Source organism: Nerophis lumbriciformis, linkage group LG11 (genome assembly GCF_033978685.3).
Source record: "Nerophis lumbriciformis linkage group LG11, RoL_Nlum_v2.1, whole genome shotgun sequence".
NCBI lineage: Eukaryota > Metazoa > Chordata > Actinopteri > Syngnathiformes > Syngnathidae > Nerophis > Nerophis lumbriciformis.
Genome location: NC_084558.2, coordinates 39798136 through 39815144, shown reverse-complemented (window position 1 = coordinate 39815144; position 17009 = coordinate 39798136). Strand labels below are relative to the sequence as shown.

At 38.1% G+C, this 17009-nt stretch overlaps 1 protein-coding gene across 1 annotated transcript; it reads left to right on the top strand.

Annotated features, from left to right (window-relative positions):
- The first annotated feature begins 7859 nt into the window (after window positions 1-7859).
- LOC133610172 (dual specificity protein phosphatase 13B-like) lies at window positions 7860-14582 on the top strand. Its single transcript, XM_061966257.2, has 3 exons — window positions 7860-8032; window positions 8096-8316; window positions 14362-14582. The coding sequence occupies exons 1-3, from the start codon at window positions 7875-7877 to the stop codon at window positions 14580-14582; spliced, it is 600 nt and encodes a 199-aa protein (XP_061822241.2). The 5' UTR covers window positions 7860-7874.
- The last annotated feature ends 2427 nt before the right edge of the window (window positions 14583-17009 follow it).

Sequence of the window (17009 nt, the reverse complement as noted above, 5' to 3'; positions counted from 1 at the left end):
GCTGATGTACTGTAGTATTTATTCTACTTACGGTACACCATCATTTATCTTAAATGTTGAATGCTGATGTACTGTAGTATTTATTCTACTTACTGTACATCATCATTTATCTAAAATGTATGTTGATCTACTGTAGTATTTATTCTACTTACGATACATTATCATTTATCTTAATGTACTGTAATATTCATTGTACTTATAGTATATCATCTTTTATTTTAAATGTTGTATGCTGATATACTGTAGTATTTATTCTATTTATTGTCCATCATTTTTTATTTTAAACGTTATATGCTGATGTACTGTAGTATTTATTCTACTTACGGTACATCATCTTTTATTTTAAACGTTGTTTGCTGATGTACTGTAGTATTTATTCTACTTACTGTACATCATAATTGATCTTAAAAGTTGTATGCTGATGTACTGTAGTATTTATTCTACTTATGGTACATCATTTATCTTAAACGTATGCTGATGTACTGTAGTATTTATTCTACTTACTGTACATCATAATTTATTTTAAAAGTTGTATGCTGATGTACTGTAGTATTTATTCTACTTACGGTACATCATAATGTGTCTTAAATGTTGTATGTTGATGTACTATCATATTTATTCTACTTATGGTACATCATCGTTTATCTTAAACGTATGCTGATGTACTGCAGTATTTATTTTACGTACATCATCTTTTATCCTAAACGTTGTATGCTGATGCACTGTAGTATTTATTCTATTTACTGTACATCATCATTTATTTTAAACTTTGTGTGTTGATGTACTGTAGTATTTATCCTACTTATGGTACATAATATTTTATTTTAAACATTATATGCTGATGTACTGTAGTATTTATTCTACTTACGGTACATCATCTTTTATACTAAACGTATGATTTGCTCGGAATGGACCAAATAAATGTACTGCACATGTTTCTTTGTGACAACATCATTATGTAAATAAATGTACAGCTAAATCTATATCCACCTATTTTGGTTTTTAAATATATTCTGACAGTGCACGTCTTTTGTTGTCAATGTTTAATCAAATTTTAGCATTTTGAACAAGAAAACGATAATTTAAGTAGGATTTGGTGGCTTTTTCATTTAGTTTTTCATTTTAGTGATTTACAACTAAAAGTAGGTAGCGGACATGTATACATTTGAAAAGCTTCATCGTTTGCTAATAAAAAAAAAAAATTGCCAGTTTTTTGTTTTTATCTAAAGCAACAAAACAGTTATATTATAAATGATCATTTTTATAAAATAAAAATGTCCACAACAATTTTCTATATTATTTAACAACAATAATAGATTTTGCATACAGAGTATTTATATTTCATCACTAAATACATTTCTTAAAACTTTTTAAAGTAACAGTATTTCTGCACCCTACTTTATACATATATACATACCATATATACATACATGTACATATATATATATATATATATATATATATATATATATATATATATATATATATATATATATACATATATATATATATATATATATATATATACATATATATATATATATATATACATACATATACCCATATACATATATATATATATATATATTTATATGAAATAAGATTTAAAAAAATCCTCAAAACATTATTAGAAAGGCAATAAAACATTTATATCATAAAATAAACTTTGTTAAAAAATACACAATTAAAAATCTATGAATTTACATTTTCTTATATTATTTCTATAAAAATTAACCTATATTTAACCACAATGATAGATTTTACATACATTTTTAATTTTTTTAAATATTTTTAGGTAATATTCTTAAAGTAAAACTTTACTTTTGGATTATTTTTGTTCAGTCGTACTAAATAATTTTTGAATAAGTCACTAAATCAATCATATACAAAATAAATTAAAAAGCAACACAACATATGTATTATGAAATAAAATTCACATAAACTAAAACAATAAAAAAAGAAAAACTGAAAAAAACTACTTTCACACTTTCTGATATTAGTTCTATTTTTTTAACAGCAATGGTAAATTTAAAAAAATATTTTTCCCCCTCATTGGTGAATTTATTTTATAATGACTAAAAAAATAATAATAAACAAATACTATTTTTCTGAGTAGTCTTGGGTTCAATCCCGGGCTCGGGATCTTTCTGTGTGGAGTTTGCATGTTCTCCCCGTGACTGCGTGGGTTCCCTCCGGGTACTCCGGCTTCCTCCCACCTCCAAAGACATGCACCTGGGGATAAGTTGATTGGCAACACTTAATTGGCCCTAGTGTGTGGATGTGAGTGTGAATGTTGTCTGTCTATCTGTGTTGGCCCTGTGATGAGGTGGCGACTTGTCCAGGGTGTACCCCGCCTTCCGCCCGATTGTAGCTGAGATAGGCTCCAGCGCCCCCCGCGACCCCAAAGGGAATAAGCGGTAGAAAATGGATGGATGGATGGATATTTTTTAAAGTAATGTCACTTTGTTGTAAAGTCTATTAAATTTTTTATTATTTAAAAAAATGTTTGTATAAAATAATACTAAAAAAAAGCAAAAAAAACCTGAATTAGAAAGCACACAAAGCAGATATTCATCTATAACAGTAACAACATGTAAATATGGTTTAACTGCTTTAAAAATATGTAAAAAAAATAAAAATTAAAAAATTAAATTCTATTAAATAAATTATTTGAAAAATAAAGAGTGCCTGTAATGAATTGAAAATCATTATATTTAATTTATTAACACCTTTGAGGAAAATTCACAAAAATGTATGTACGGTATCTCCAAATGTGCAAAAGAAAAACAAAAAAAGTGAAGGATTGCATCACATTAGATGTTTGTGCTTTGTCAATAACAACCTGTTGTTATAATGCAATGAAAACAGTCCACTTATCAATGCAACTATTACAACAATTTGCTCCAACATTCTCTCGTCACTCTGCTAACCTTTCAGGAAGATGATGCCGGAATTATTTTGGGTGAAGGGCTGAAGCGCTGATGTTAAAATAGCCGAAAAGGTTGCCGGGTAGATTACGCCGGTGGCCGCGGAGGGGGAGGAAGAAGAAGAGGAGGACGACGACGTTTGTGCGGCTCGTACTTTGGAGACGTGAGGAGTTTGAAGATAAGGCAAGTGTCTGACATCTTATTTTGTAGTTTGCACTTTCAATATCATATTCATGTGATTTTTTTTAATGAATTAACTGCGAAAAAGCACATCACAAATCACCAAAAAAGAAAAGTGCATTTCTTCCCATGCATATTGCATCTTTAATTAGAGCAGGAAGGACGGGTTGGCCTTAAGAACGCCAACAAGGCCGCTCGCCGTCATCAGGGGACATGTGACTGTGGCTTGTGGGCGCTAGCAGGATCAATAAAAAGCAGAAAACGCTCTGCAGGACACATGTTGCTCAGCTCCTCTTACACGCACGCTGGTGTGAAGCCATGGCGTGTGTGCGAGTGAACATCCACATTTTCAGGTCTCTTTACAAAGACCTTCTGACCTTGGGATTGACTAATGTTTATTTATTTATTTTTTTAAATTACACAGTGCATTTATTTACTTGACTTTTAAAGCAGCATTTTAGTGCTCCCACCATTGACCAAGGACAATGAAAACTGCGTCTGACTACAGTGGTGCCTCAACTTAAGAGTATAGATGTCCGATAAAGGCTTTTTTGCCGATATCCGATATTCCGATATTGTCCAACTCTTAATTACCGATACCGATATCAACCGATACCGATATATACAGTCGTGGAATTAACACATTATTATGCCTAATTTTGTTGTGATGCCCCGCTGGATGCATTAAACAATGTAACAAGGTTTTCCAAAATAAATCAACTCAAGTTATGGAAAAAAAATGCCAACATGGCACTGCCATATTTATTATTGAAGTCACAAAGTGCATTATTTTTTTTAACATGCCTCAAAACAGCAGCTTGGAATTTGGGACATGCTCTCCCTGAGAGAGCATGAGGAGGTTGAGATGGGTGGGGTTGGCGGGGGGGGGGGGGGGGGGGGGGGGGGTTTGAGGTGAGGGGGAGTAGCGGGGGGTGTATATTGTAGCGTCCCGGAAGAGTTAGTGCTGCAAGGGGTTCTGGGTATTTGTTCTGTTGTGTTTATGTTGTGTTACGGTGCGGATGTTCTCCCGAAATGTGTTTGTCATTCTTTTTCGGTGTGAGTTCACAGCGTGGCGCATATTTGTAACAGTGTTAAAGTTGTTTATACGGCCACCCTCAGTGTGACCTGTATGGCTGTTGACCAAGTATGTCTTGCATTCACTTGTGTGTGAAAAGCCGTAGATATTATGTGACTGGGCCGGCACACAAAGGCAGTGCCTTTAAGGTTTATTGGCGCTCTGTACTTCTCCCTACGTCCGTGTACACAGCGGCGTTTTAAAAAGTCATACATTTTACTTTTTGAAACCGATACCAATAATTTTGAAACCGATACCGATCATTTCCGATATTACATTTTAAAGCATTTATCGGCAGTCCGATATTATCGGACATCCTTACTTAAGAGTGTTTGAGGATAAGAGCAGTTTCTCAGCTAATCGTTATGCTTTGTTACAAGCGTCCCCGCTATTAGTTAGCGTAGCAAATGTCACGTTAAACCCCGTAATAGCTACCCAAAACAGCATTAACTTATAGCTCAAGATCGACATTACCAATGGTCCCGATAATTTTTCATGTGTGTGAGCAAACGCAAAAACCCTGACTACATAATAAGTTACAAGTTTTATTATAATAATCAAAGTCCTTTTCATGAGATTATTTTCTAATATAGGTGATTTTTGTCCACTCATAACTTGTTTTTCATGAGCTATGTTCTAGTGCACTGCAAAAAGTCAGTGTTCAAAAACAAGAAAAAAAAAAAAAGAAAAAACATTAGGGGTATTTTATTTGAACTAAGCTAAAATATCTGCCAATAGAACAAGAAAATTTGGCTTGTCAAGACTTTCCAAAACAAGTAAAATTAGCTAACCTCAATGAACCCAAACATACCTTAAAATAAGTACATTGTCACTAATAACTGTACTACTATACCAGTACTTATTTTCTATTGTTTCGTTGAAAATAAAACAGCAAAGTCCATTTGGCTGTCATCTGTTTTAATATGAGACACAATTTCGCCACACCTAGTGTGTATGTGACAATCATTGGTACTTTAATTGTGTCAAAGTCATGATTTTTTATTACTTTAAAAAAGTAGTTTTATACTTGTGAGTGTTGATGACACAGCTTTGCAACAGTTGATATTCTAGTTTCAAGCATGTTTTACTCAATATAGGTCATAAAATCTCAGCTACAAGCTGTAATATCTTACTGAGATCATTTAGGACCAAAACCCTTAAAACAAGTAAAACACTCTAACATAAAATCTGCTTAGTGAGAAGAATTATTTTATCAGACAGAAAATAAGCAAATATCACCCTTATTTGAGATATTTAATCTTACTTAGATTTCAGTTTTTGCAGTGTATTGTATGTCTGGGTGGGGGTCCTGCTTTGTACCCCTTTCAGAGATCACCTTTAGTTCTTCTTAAAACATTCACATGTTGCACAATGAGATGTATGCATGGTATAAAGTGTACATTCCTGTCACTTTCTGTCCGTAAAATATATCTTTTTTTTAATGAGCATTTCTGTAATCTAATAACAGCATTTCATGATTGATATCCATAAATTAACATTCCTAATATATGACAGTAGACTAAGCACACATCTGATTGGGTAGTCATAGTGTAAAGACCTGGATGTTACACTTTGTGTGGTGTTGGAGTTGTCCCGACTTTTTGTGTGCGCAAACGCATAAACTCTGACTAAATAACAAGTTACATGTTTTATTATAATAATCAAATGACAGCAGTCCTTTTCATGAGATCATTTTCTAATATGGGTGATTTTGATCAACTCACAACTTGTTTTTCATGAGCTATGTTCTAGTAGTGTATGTCTGGGTGGGGGTCCTGCTTTGGAAATAATTTGTACCCCTTTCAGAGATCACTTTTAGTTCTTCTTAAAACATTCACATGTTGCACAATGAGATGTCAAACTCATTTTAGCTCAGGGGCCGAATGGAGTAAAATCTGCTCATGCAGGCCGGACTATTAAAATCATGGCATTAAAACTAAAAAATAAAGACAACTTCAAATTGTTTTCTTTGTCTTACTTTGGCCAAAAATACAACAAACACATTCTGAAAATATTACAATAACAATATAGAAAAAAATACCGGCAGCGGTAAAGTTTAGATCCATGAAGGAAATAAGAAAGTGAATGAATGTTTATAACTGAATACATTTACATATGCATAAAAATGTGTTTTCTTTTGTATTATTGTTTTTAATGAATTAAGTAACGTTTATGACAACCTTTTTCCAAAACACAATATAGAATGAGAGCTATAACAGGATAATGCATACATTTATCATTTGTTTTTAAAACAGTTACAAAAAAGTGGGACCCCAAAAATTTACTGTGGGACCCCATTTGTATAACTTGATGGGGTCCCTGGGAAAATTCCTAGCGCCAACACTGATGGAGTATTGGTGCGTGCAAAACAGCAGCAGGCGGCTGTGGCCTGCGGGCCGGTTCTTACACTAATCAAATATCATCCCGGGGGCCATAGATCATTCATTCGCAGGCCGGATCTGGCATTAAAACATTTTTATTGTAAGTTTGATATTTTTTTTAATCAATTTCCATTTTTATTTTATTCACTCAGAAATCATGAATTAAAAGAAGCCGAAATAAATACAAACGTATAATATTTTAAATAGAGATTTACATTGTTTTGTCCGACTGTCCCTTTTGTTCCATAAATGAACACCTTTGATTGAAATGCATCTTTTCTGTTGTCACTGTTTTAAAACTAGATTGTTTACATATCTCAATTCCTTTTAAATTAAAATGACTTACTTTTTTTTTTTACAAATCTGCTTTGAATATTGGTTGGTAGACTTGTTCTATATGCTTTATACATAATTCTTAGAATATTGTATTCTACCAGTTCATTATATTTCAGTACGTTCAACTGTTAAAATATGTGAATGGGGACTGAATGAATTTTGGGTTCTCATTTCTATGTGAGTGTTTTGAGTATCTCGTCAATAGAAAAGCGCTAGATAAATCTAATCCATTATTATTATCGTTATTATTATTATTATTATTATTACTACGCTTGTCAGAATAATTGTATCTAGGTTATCACAAAACTTTGTGCTACATTGAGTTCAGCTCGCCCTGCGAGAGGACAAAAGCTGTCTTTGATCCTACCAAGCAAAAGTCTTGTAAAACTCCACTGTGTAGGATGGGGAGCGACATGAGGGTGTCAGTTTCTTTGATGTATTATAATCCACAGGAAGATTTTGTCTTTACCCGAGATCTACAAAGCGGAGAGGAGGCAGGGCCTGACCTCCCTCCAAGCACCTTTTCTTTGAACTGTTTTACGACCTTTTCTTTGAACTGTTTTGTAACCAAAGGCGATGGCTGTTTACGACCCCCCTCCCTTAGAAACAGCTGTTGCCATGTAATCAGGGAAAGTCCAAATAAAAGAGGAGGCGTACAATCTTTCGTCAGAGCGTGGTGGAACACTGTACAAGGCTACAGGTGTACGCGCTCTCCTCATTGAGCCAAATTTAATTCTGTCTCTGTTTAATTCCTTGCTTCTTGTCTTGTTTAATAGATGTCATCAGTGTTTGAACCTGACAACGCTACTGTATTGTAATGTTGGTTACTATGGTGGTACTTGGAGAGCCAAGTGTTTTTTGAGGTGGTATTTGGTAAAAAAAAAAAAAGTTTGAGAACCACTGCTCGAAGGCATTGGAGGTTCCTAAAAAATGTTTTTTTACCTGATCATTGCAGAGAAAGTGGAGCATCAGGTCATGCCTCGAGGTCTGAGGAGCTTAGCGTGCCCGGAAGGAGGACCTAGCAGGTACGAGAGCCCCCCGGCGTCGGAACTGCACCGGCTGATGTGGACCAAGAAAGGCAGCGACAGTCACCACATGGACCAGGTCCAGCCGAGGATCTACTTGGGAGACATGTGAGGCTTTTTGTACAACTGCAATAATACGCACGGAAAATACCACAAACGTTCTGTCTTCAGGCGCGCGGCCAAAGACAAGAGGAGCCTGCAGGCTCACCGCATCAGCCACGTGCTCAACGCCGCCGACGGCAAGTTCAACGTCAAAACGGGCGCCGCGTTCTACCGCGACACCAAGATCACATATCACGGCGTGGAGGCCTTCGACATGGTGACCTTTAACCTCACGCCCTTCTTTTACCCGGCAGCTGACTTCATCAAAAGAGCTCTGGGCTCACCCACAGGTGACATGTTTGCCACGTCGCCAGTCGACAAAACTCAATTCCGATTCGCTTTTTTGCTAACTTTCTAGGCCCCGAGCTGACTTTCAGGTGCAAATGTACAACAAAAATTGACATTACAATTAGCAAACCAATTCGGTAGCTCAAAACGTTGTTCGGATTGAATTCGTTACGTTAATGTTAACGAGGGTTTTAGTGTTTCGCGGAACAGTGTCTCCGATCTTGTAACGTTAACGAGAGTTTTAGTGTTTTGCGGAAGTGTCTCCGATCTTGTAACGTTAACGTTAACAAGAGTTTTAGTGTTTTGCGGAACAGTATCTCCGATCTTTGTACAAACTGGCTTATTGGAAACTTTTTGATTGCATTTGTAACGTTAACGTTAACGAGGGTTTTAGTGTTTTGCAGAGCAGTGTCTCCGATCTTCGTACAAACAGGCTTTTTGAAACTTTTAGATTGCATTTGTACGTTAACTTAACGGGGGTTTTAGTGTTTTGCAGAACAGTGCCTCCGATCTTGTAACGTTAACGTTAACTAGGGTTTTAGTGTTCTGCAGAGCAGTGTCTCCGATCTTCATCTTGCATTTGTTACGTTAACATTAGCAAAGGTTTAAGTGTTTTGCGGAACAGTGTCTCCGATCTTCGTACCAACAGGCTTTTTGAAACTTTTAGATTGCATTTGTTATGTTAACGAGAGATTTAGTATTTTGCCAAACAGTGTCTTCGATCTTTGTACAAACTGGCTTTTTGAAACCTTTGGATTGCATTTGTACGTTAACGTTAACGATGGTTTTTGTGTTTTGCAAAGCAGTGTCTACGATCTTCGTACAAACTGGCTTTTTTAAACTTTTGGATTGCATTTGTACATTAACGTTAACGAGGGTTTTAGTGTTTTGCAAAACAGTGTCTCCGATCTTCGTACAAACTGGATTTTTGAAACTTTTGGATTGCATTTGTTTCATTACGTTAGCAAGGGTTTTAGTGTTTTGCAGAACAGTGTCTCCGATCTTCGTAAGAACTGGCTTTTTGAAACTTTTGGACTGCATTTGTAACGTTAACTAGGGTTTTAGTGTTTTGCAGAACAGTGTCTCCGATCTTCGTAAAAACTGGCTTTTGGAAACTTTTGGATTGCATTTGTTACGTTAACGTTAACAAGGGTTTTACTGTTTTGCGGAACAGTGACTCCGATCTTTGTACAAACTGGCCTTTTGAAACTTTTGGATTGCATTTGTTACATTACGTTAGCACGGGTCTTAGTGTTTTGCAGAACAGTGTTTCTGATCTTCGTACAAACTGGCTTTTTGAAACTTTTGGATTGCATTTGTACGTTAACGGTAACGAGGGTTTTAGTGTTTTGCAGTGCAGTGTCTCCGATCTTCGTACAAACTGGCTTTTTGAAACTTTTGGATTGCATTTGTCACATTACGTTAGCAAGGGTTTTAGTGTTTTGCGGGGCAGTGTCTCCGATCTTCATACAAACTGACTTTTTGAAACTTTTGGATTGCATTTGTAACGTTAACAAGGGTTTTAGTGTTTTGCAGAACACTGTCTCCGATCTTCGTACAAACTGGCTTTTTGAAACGTTTGGATTGTATTTGTTACGTTAACGTTAACCAGGATTTTAGTGTTTTGCAGAACAGTGTCTCCGATCTTCGTAAGAACTGGCTTTTTGAAATGTTCGGATTGCATTTTTTTTTGCAGAACAGTGTCTCCGATCTTCGTAAAAACTGGCTTTTTGAAACGTTTGGATTGCATTTGTTGCATTAACAAGGGTTTTAGTGTTTTGCAGAGCAGTGTCTCCAATCTTTGTACAAATTGTCTTTTTGAAACTTTTGGATTGCATTTGTAACTTTAACGAGGGTTTTAGTGTTTAAAACTTTCTCAGTCTTTTTTGCCAAAACAAAAGTGCCAGCTTTTTTGAAACATGTTGCAGGCATCAAATTCCAAATGAGCTAATATTTGCAAAAAATAACAACGTTTTCCAGTTCGAACGTTAAGTATCTTGTCTTTGCAGTCTATTCAATTGAATATAGGTTGAAAAGGATTTGCAAATCATTGTATTCTGTTTTGATTTACCATTTACACAACGTGCCAACTTCGCTGGTTTTGGGGTTTGTACATTGCTACGTTTTAATCATTTTGTACAACTTTATTCTCGTACTTTATCGCATAGAATTACCAATTTATTCTCTTGTAAATACTCCTACGTACTGTACATGTCGGAAGTGGAGTATCGTATTTCGGACCGAAGTCCAATCTGGAAAAAAGATGGGGTTTCATGTGGCTTGTGCTGACAAAAGAGCCGCGATGTGTTAGCCTTTTCCTGGCTTTTGTTGTGGGTCTGTACGAGCAGTGGTTGTGCGACATGACAGTAATGGGATGAGGCCTCTTCCTTCACACTCTGACTGAGCTGAGGGCTGTGGGGGGGCTCTGGCGTTGTGTGGCAGGAGCCTGCACTGTAATCCCCGACAAAAGTGCACAGCTGCCAAGACAGTTCAATTACGCGCTCCTGTGCGCCCTAATCCTCGCGCCCGCCGATAAGGCGGCGAGGATTACCGTGTGTAGAAACATTTGATGCAACACATCAGTGAAAAACTTTTAGTGGAGAGTTACGAGTACCTTCTCCTTTCCCCTCGACTTTGCCGGGATGTGTGTGTGACTTTTAATCCGCGGGAGAAGTCACAAATGAGTCAGTTAGACTAAAGTTGGCTGCAATAATCCGGTTGTAGCGAGGTTGTAAACGCAGACGTGGAGGTGACGGAGGGTGGCTGAGCTGCACCAAGCGAGCATAGAACCTTCTAGCACAGGCCTGGGCAAAATACGGCCAGTTAAGATTTTCAATCCAGCCCGTCAGACATTCTACCGTATTTTCCGCACTATAAGGCGCATCTAAAAACCACAATTTTTCTCAAAAGCTGACAGTGCGCCTAATAACCCGGTGCGCTTTATTACGATTCATTTTCATAAAGTTTCGGTCTCGCAACTTCGGTAAACAGCCGCCATCTTTTTTCCCGGTAGAACAGGAAGCGCTTCTTCTTCTACGTAAGCAACCGCCAAGGAAAGCACCCGCCCCCATAGAACAGGAAGCGCTTCACCCGCCCCCATAGAACAGGAAGCGCTTCACCCGCCCCCGGAAGAAGAAGAAAAAACGCGCGGATATCACCGTACGTTTCATTTCCTGTTTACATCTGTAAAGACCACAAAATGGCTCCTACAAAGGACAAGGATCCGGTTCATAAAAAGACGCAATCTCTCCATCCGCACACGGATTACTACCGTATTTCACAGCAACTGATATTCCTGTGAACTGCACTGTGGAACGGGAGCACGTACGGTGAATATTCGCACCACAGGGAATGAGGAGTCATCCTTCACTGTGGTTCTAGCTTGCCATGCTAACTTCCACCCATCCAAAAGAGACCTTTCCAGCCGGCGTCATCATAAAAGCTAACTCGAAGGGATGGATGGATGAAGAAAAGATGAGCGAGTGGTTAAGGGAAGTTTACGCGAAGAGGCCTGGTGGCTTTTTTCACACAGCTCCGAAGGCGAACACACCTTCACTAAGACGGGCAGATAGCGCCGGTCGACATACGCCAACATCTGCCAGTGGATCGTAAATGCCTGGGCAGATAGTTTCGGTCACAACTGTGGTCCGAGCTTTCCGGAAGGCAGGATTCACAGAACTGCTGCACAACAACAGTGACACTGACTCCGGTGACTTCGACGAGACGGAACCGGCCATTTTGGATCCCGTATTCGCCCAACTTTTCAATTCGGACACCGAAGACGAAGAATTCGAAGGATTTACGAATGAAGAATAACTTCAGAAGGTGAGCGCTATGTTTATTTTGTGTGTTGTGACATTAACGTTCGAGCAACATTATGTTGCTATTGTTCTACACCATTTTGAATTTTACTATGTTTGTGATTGCACATTTGCGTACATTTTGGGACAGAGTTGTTAGAACGCTGGTTTTCAATATATTATTAAAGTTTGACTGAACTATCTGACTGTTTTTTTGACATTCACTTTAGCGCAGCGTTTTTTTGACATTCACTTTAGCGCAGCGTAGGCGCGGCTTTTAGTCCGGGGCGGCTTATTGGTGGACAAAATTATGAAATATGTAATTCATAGAAGGTGCGGCTAATAATCCGGTGCGCCTTATAGTGCGGAAAATACGGTACATAATTTTTTTTAGACCTTTAACATCAAAACTGTAGCCGCCATTATGATGTGTAGTGCTGTTTTTAAATGACCGTAAATTCTGAACTACAGAAAGTATTTCAGTGGTTGAAATCTGCACTTTTGAGTGTTATACAAGTTAATCTACTTCACAGCAGCTCAGATGAGGAACAAAGCAGAGTGGGCGGGCTTTGTTTTCAGAGCAGTGTCAGAAACAGATGTGGAAGCAAATTTTTACAACAAATTGCTGCATAAAAGTGATAATATATCATATTGTAGTTGTATCTTACACTTTGCATTCATATTATGCTGTTTGTTACATTTTTCTTGTGTTTTGCTTGATTGTAAAAGATGTCTATCGAGGAGCGATGTTCATCCATCCATCCATTTTCTATCGATTGTCCCTTTTTTTGGGGTTGCATTTTTGTTGCGTTTTGCTGTGTCGATGGAGAGGGGGTGTGACGTTCTTGTGTTGTCAATATTCAGTGTTTTATCGTTCATAGTTAATATTGTAAATGCCACATTCTTTATTTTCATGTACATTCTGGGTGTCTTTCAGTAAAAAATTTTTTAATTCTATTCCGTTTTTTAAGGCGGTCTGTCATAACGTTTTTAGCATTCAATCAGACATTATTATGAGGTTTTGTATTAGTGGTCCAGGCCTGATGTAAGGGCTTTCATAAGAAGAAAGCAAAGGGACTAGAGATGTTCGATAATATCGGCCAATAAATGCTTTAAAATGTAATATCGGAAATAATCGGTATCGGTTTCAAAAAGTAAAATGTATGACTTTTTAAAACGCCGCTGTACGGAGTGGTACGCGGACGTTGGGAGAAGTACAGAGCAGTTGCGTGTCCCAGTCATACTTGCCAACCCTCCCGATTTTCCCGGGAGACTCCCGAATTTCAGTGCCCCTCCCGAAAATCTCCCGGGGCAAACATTCACACGATTTCCACCCAGACAATACTATTGGAGACGTGCCTTAAAGGCACTGCCTTTGCGTGCCGGCCCAATCACATAATATCTACGGCTTTTCACACACACAAGTGAATGCACTGCATACTTGGTCCACAGCCATACAGGTCACACTGAGGGTGGCCGTATAAACAACTTTAACACTGTTACAAATATGCGCCACACTGTGAACCCACACCAAACAAGAACGACAAACACATTTCGGGAGAACATCCGCACCGTAACACAACATAAACACAACAGAACAAATACCCAGAACCCTTTGCAGCATTAAATCTTCCGGGACGCTACAATATACACCGCCCGCTACTCCCTACCCCCCCAACTCAACCCCGCCCACCTCAACCTCCTCATGCTCTCTCAGGGAGAGCATGTCCCAAATTCCAAGCTGCTGTTTTGAGGCGTGTTAAAAAAAATAATGCACTTTGTGACTTCAATAATAAATATGGCAGTGCCACGTTGGCATTTTTTTCCATAACTTGAGTTGATTTATTTTGGAAAACCTTGTTACATTGTTTAATGCATCCAGCGGAGCATCACAACAAAATTAGGCATAATAATGTGTTAATTCCACGACTGTATATATCGGTATCGGTTGATATCGGAATCGGTAATTAAGAGTTGGACAATATCGGAATATTGATATCGGCAAAAAAGCCATTATCGGACATCTCTAAAAGGGACATTAGAAAAATCCTATTTTCCCTAAAAGGAGCATTGAGGCTTTGAAGTGTGTTTTAATTGAAAACTCAATTAATCGAAAAAACTAATCAATAGATTACTAAAATGACAAATCGCTGCAGCCCGAGACTAATCCCACTTGTCCATCTTTAAGGAGCAGAAAGTGGCCTGCTAACACTTTAGCTAGCAGTTCAACCCTTATTGTTTTGCTAGGTGGAGTGCTGGTCCACTGCGCCATGGGTCTCAGCCGCTCAGCCACCCTAGTCCTGGCCTACCTCATGATCCACGAGAGGATGACGCTCCCCGAGGCCATCAAGGCCGTCAGCGCCAACAGAAACATTTCGCCCAACGCCGGCTTCCTGCAGCAGCTGCGAGAGCTCGACAACGAGCTGCAGCGCCATCAACGGGTCGTGAGGTGCGATGTGCGGACTTAAAGGTCCACTTCCAAGGTTGGAAGTGGAGTGAAATAAAAGAACTGTTCTGATGATTTCATGACTCAGTACCCATAACTCATTTTGTCTTTTTACGGCCTCCATTTTTTGAGAATATCATTACAACTTCCCTTCAATCATTTGTTAGGATTTGAGGGCAATTCTACATTACAGGTTGGGGACAATCCACAAATGTCAGGTTCAAACACTGATGACATCTATTAAACAGACAAGAAGCAAGAAATTAAACAGAGACAGAATTCAATTTAGCTCATTGAGGAGAATCGTCTGGGTTGTACTCTTTGTACAGTCTTCCACCACACTCTGACGAAAGATTGTACGCCTCCTCTTTTATTTGGACTTTCCCTGATTACATGGCAACAGCTGTTTCTAAAGGGACGGGGGTCGTAAACCTCCGCTGCCTTTGGTCACAAAACAGTTCAAAGAAAAGGTGCCTGGAGGGGGGTCAGGTCCTGCTTCCTCTCCGCTTTGTAAATCTCGGGTCAAGACAAAATCTTCCTGTGGATTACAATAGATCAAAGAAACCGACACCTTCATGTCGCTTCCCATCCTACACAGTGGAGTTTTACAAGCCTTTTGATTGGTAAGATCAAAGACAGCTTTTGTCTGCTCGCCCGGGAACTCATTGAAACACAAAGTTTTGTGATAACTTAGATACAATTATTCTGACGACAAACTTACATTTTTATTTCAATACAACTCTCTAAGCTAGCTCAGTCCCGATTACGCAACTAGCAGCTGTATCAGTCGAACACCAAAAGTCCAAATAAACACGTACAGATGCTTTACATCTCGAATGTCGTCGGCAATTTGTTGTGCTTACACAGGATCAGGACTCAAGAATACTAGAAAAGACAATATCTGGAATGCCACTTAAAATGCTTTAGACCAGGGGTCGGCAACCCAAAACATAGAAAGAGCCATATTGGACCAAAAATACAAAAAACAAATCTGTCTGGAGCGCAAAAAATTAAAAGCCGTATATAAGTCTTATAATGAAGGCAACACATGACGTAAGTGTCTATACTAGATATATTAGCCTACTATCAAAATGACTATGTGTCGCAGGCTGAAGCAAGTCTTCATTGACAGAAATGTTGAAATTTAATATTTATTCTACACATTTTTTACAACATTAGAAATATTAGTAAATCAGAGGCTACTTAGAAGGTGAGATAACTCCTGAAAATGACTGGCTTTTAATGTTCAAAGGTATAGATGTGTGTGTCCAAGTTAAAGGAAAGGACAGGCTGTTTTCTTCTAATGGATTTATTACAATCTTTGGCAAGCTACGTAGTGTTTGCTGTGGTCTGGAACAACATGGCACACATACACAAATAACTATCTGAAATGCAGCCAATATTACATACAGATAATGTGTCATGAGACATGCAAAACTAAATTATATACAAAAAGGATAAAGGTAAAGAATATTAAATTATCTCAAATATACCTACAAATGAGGCATAATGATGCAATATGTACATACAGCTAGCCTAAATAGCATGTTAACATGGATTACCTTGCAGTCATGCACTGACCAAATATGCCTGATTAGCACTCCAACAATCAATAACATGCAGAAAAGATGGAAAGTGTAGCTGCCATTATGATGTGCGGTGATGTTTTCAAATGACCGTAAATCTTGAACTATACAAAGTATTTCAATGGTTGGAATCTGCGCTTTTGCATGATATACTAGTTACTATGGTAATCTAATTAGTTACTATGGTAATCTAAGTCACAGCAGCTCAGACGAGGCACCAAGCAGTGTGGGTGGGGAGCGTTTCCACAGAGTGTTTCCAGAGCGGCCAGCCTGAAATGTGGGTGTCGGGGACAGACGCGGAAGGAGATTTTTACAACAAAGTTCTAAAGCTTAGTGATATATCAGATGTATCAGATTGTAGGCGGGTTTATTTTTTACCCTTCGCGTTCATATTTCACTGTGTTTGTTGCATTTTTGTTGCGTTTCGCTTGATTGTAAAATATGTCGATGGAGAGGGGGTGTGACGTTCATATGTTGTCAATATTCAGTGTTTTATCGTTCATAGTTAATATTGTGAATCCCACATTCTTTATTTTCATGTACATTCTCGTTCAGTAAAAAAAAATAAAACTCCATTATGTTCTTTCAGGCGGTCTGTCATAACGTTTTTAGCATTCAATCAGACATTATTGTGAGGTATACCGGCCCCCAGACACATTTTTTCTCTAAATTTGGGGCCCAGAGTCAAAATAATTGCCCAGGCCTGCATTGGATTGTAACTGCTAGTAGTGTTTGATGCTATCTGTCTTTGGTTCACGGTTATCAACCTATTCTGAAAAGCTCCTGTAATCGATGTGGTGTGACATAAACCCTTCAAATTCTACTGGAGTTGAGTTGATAAAGCGTCCTCTACGATCTTCTCA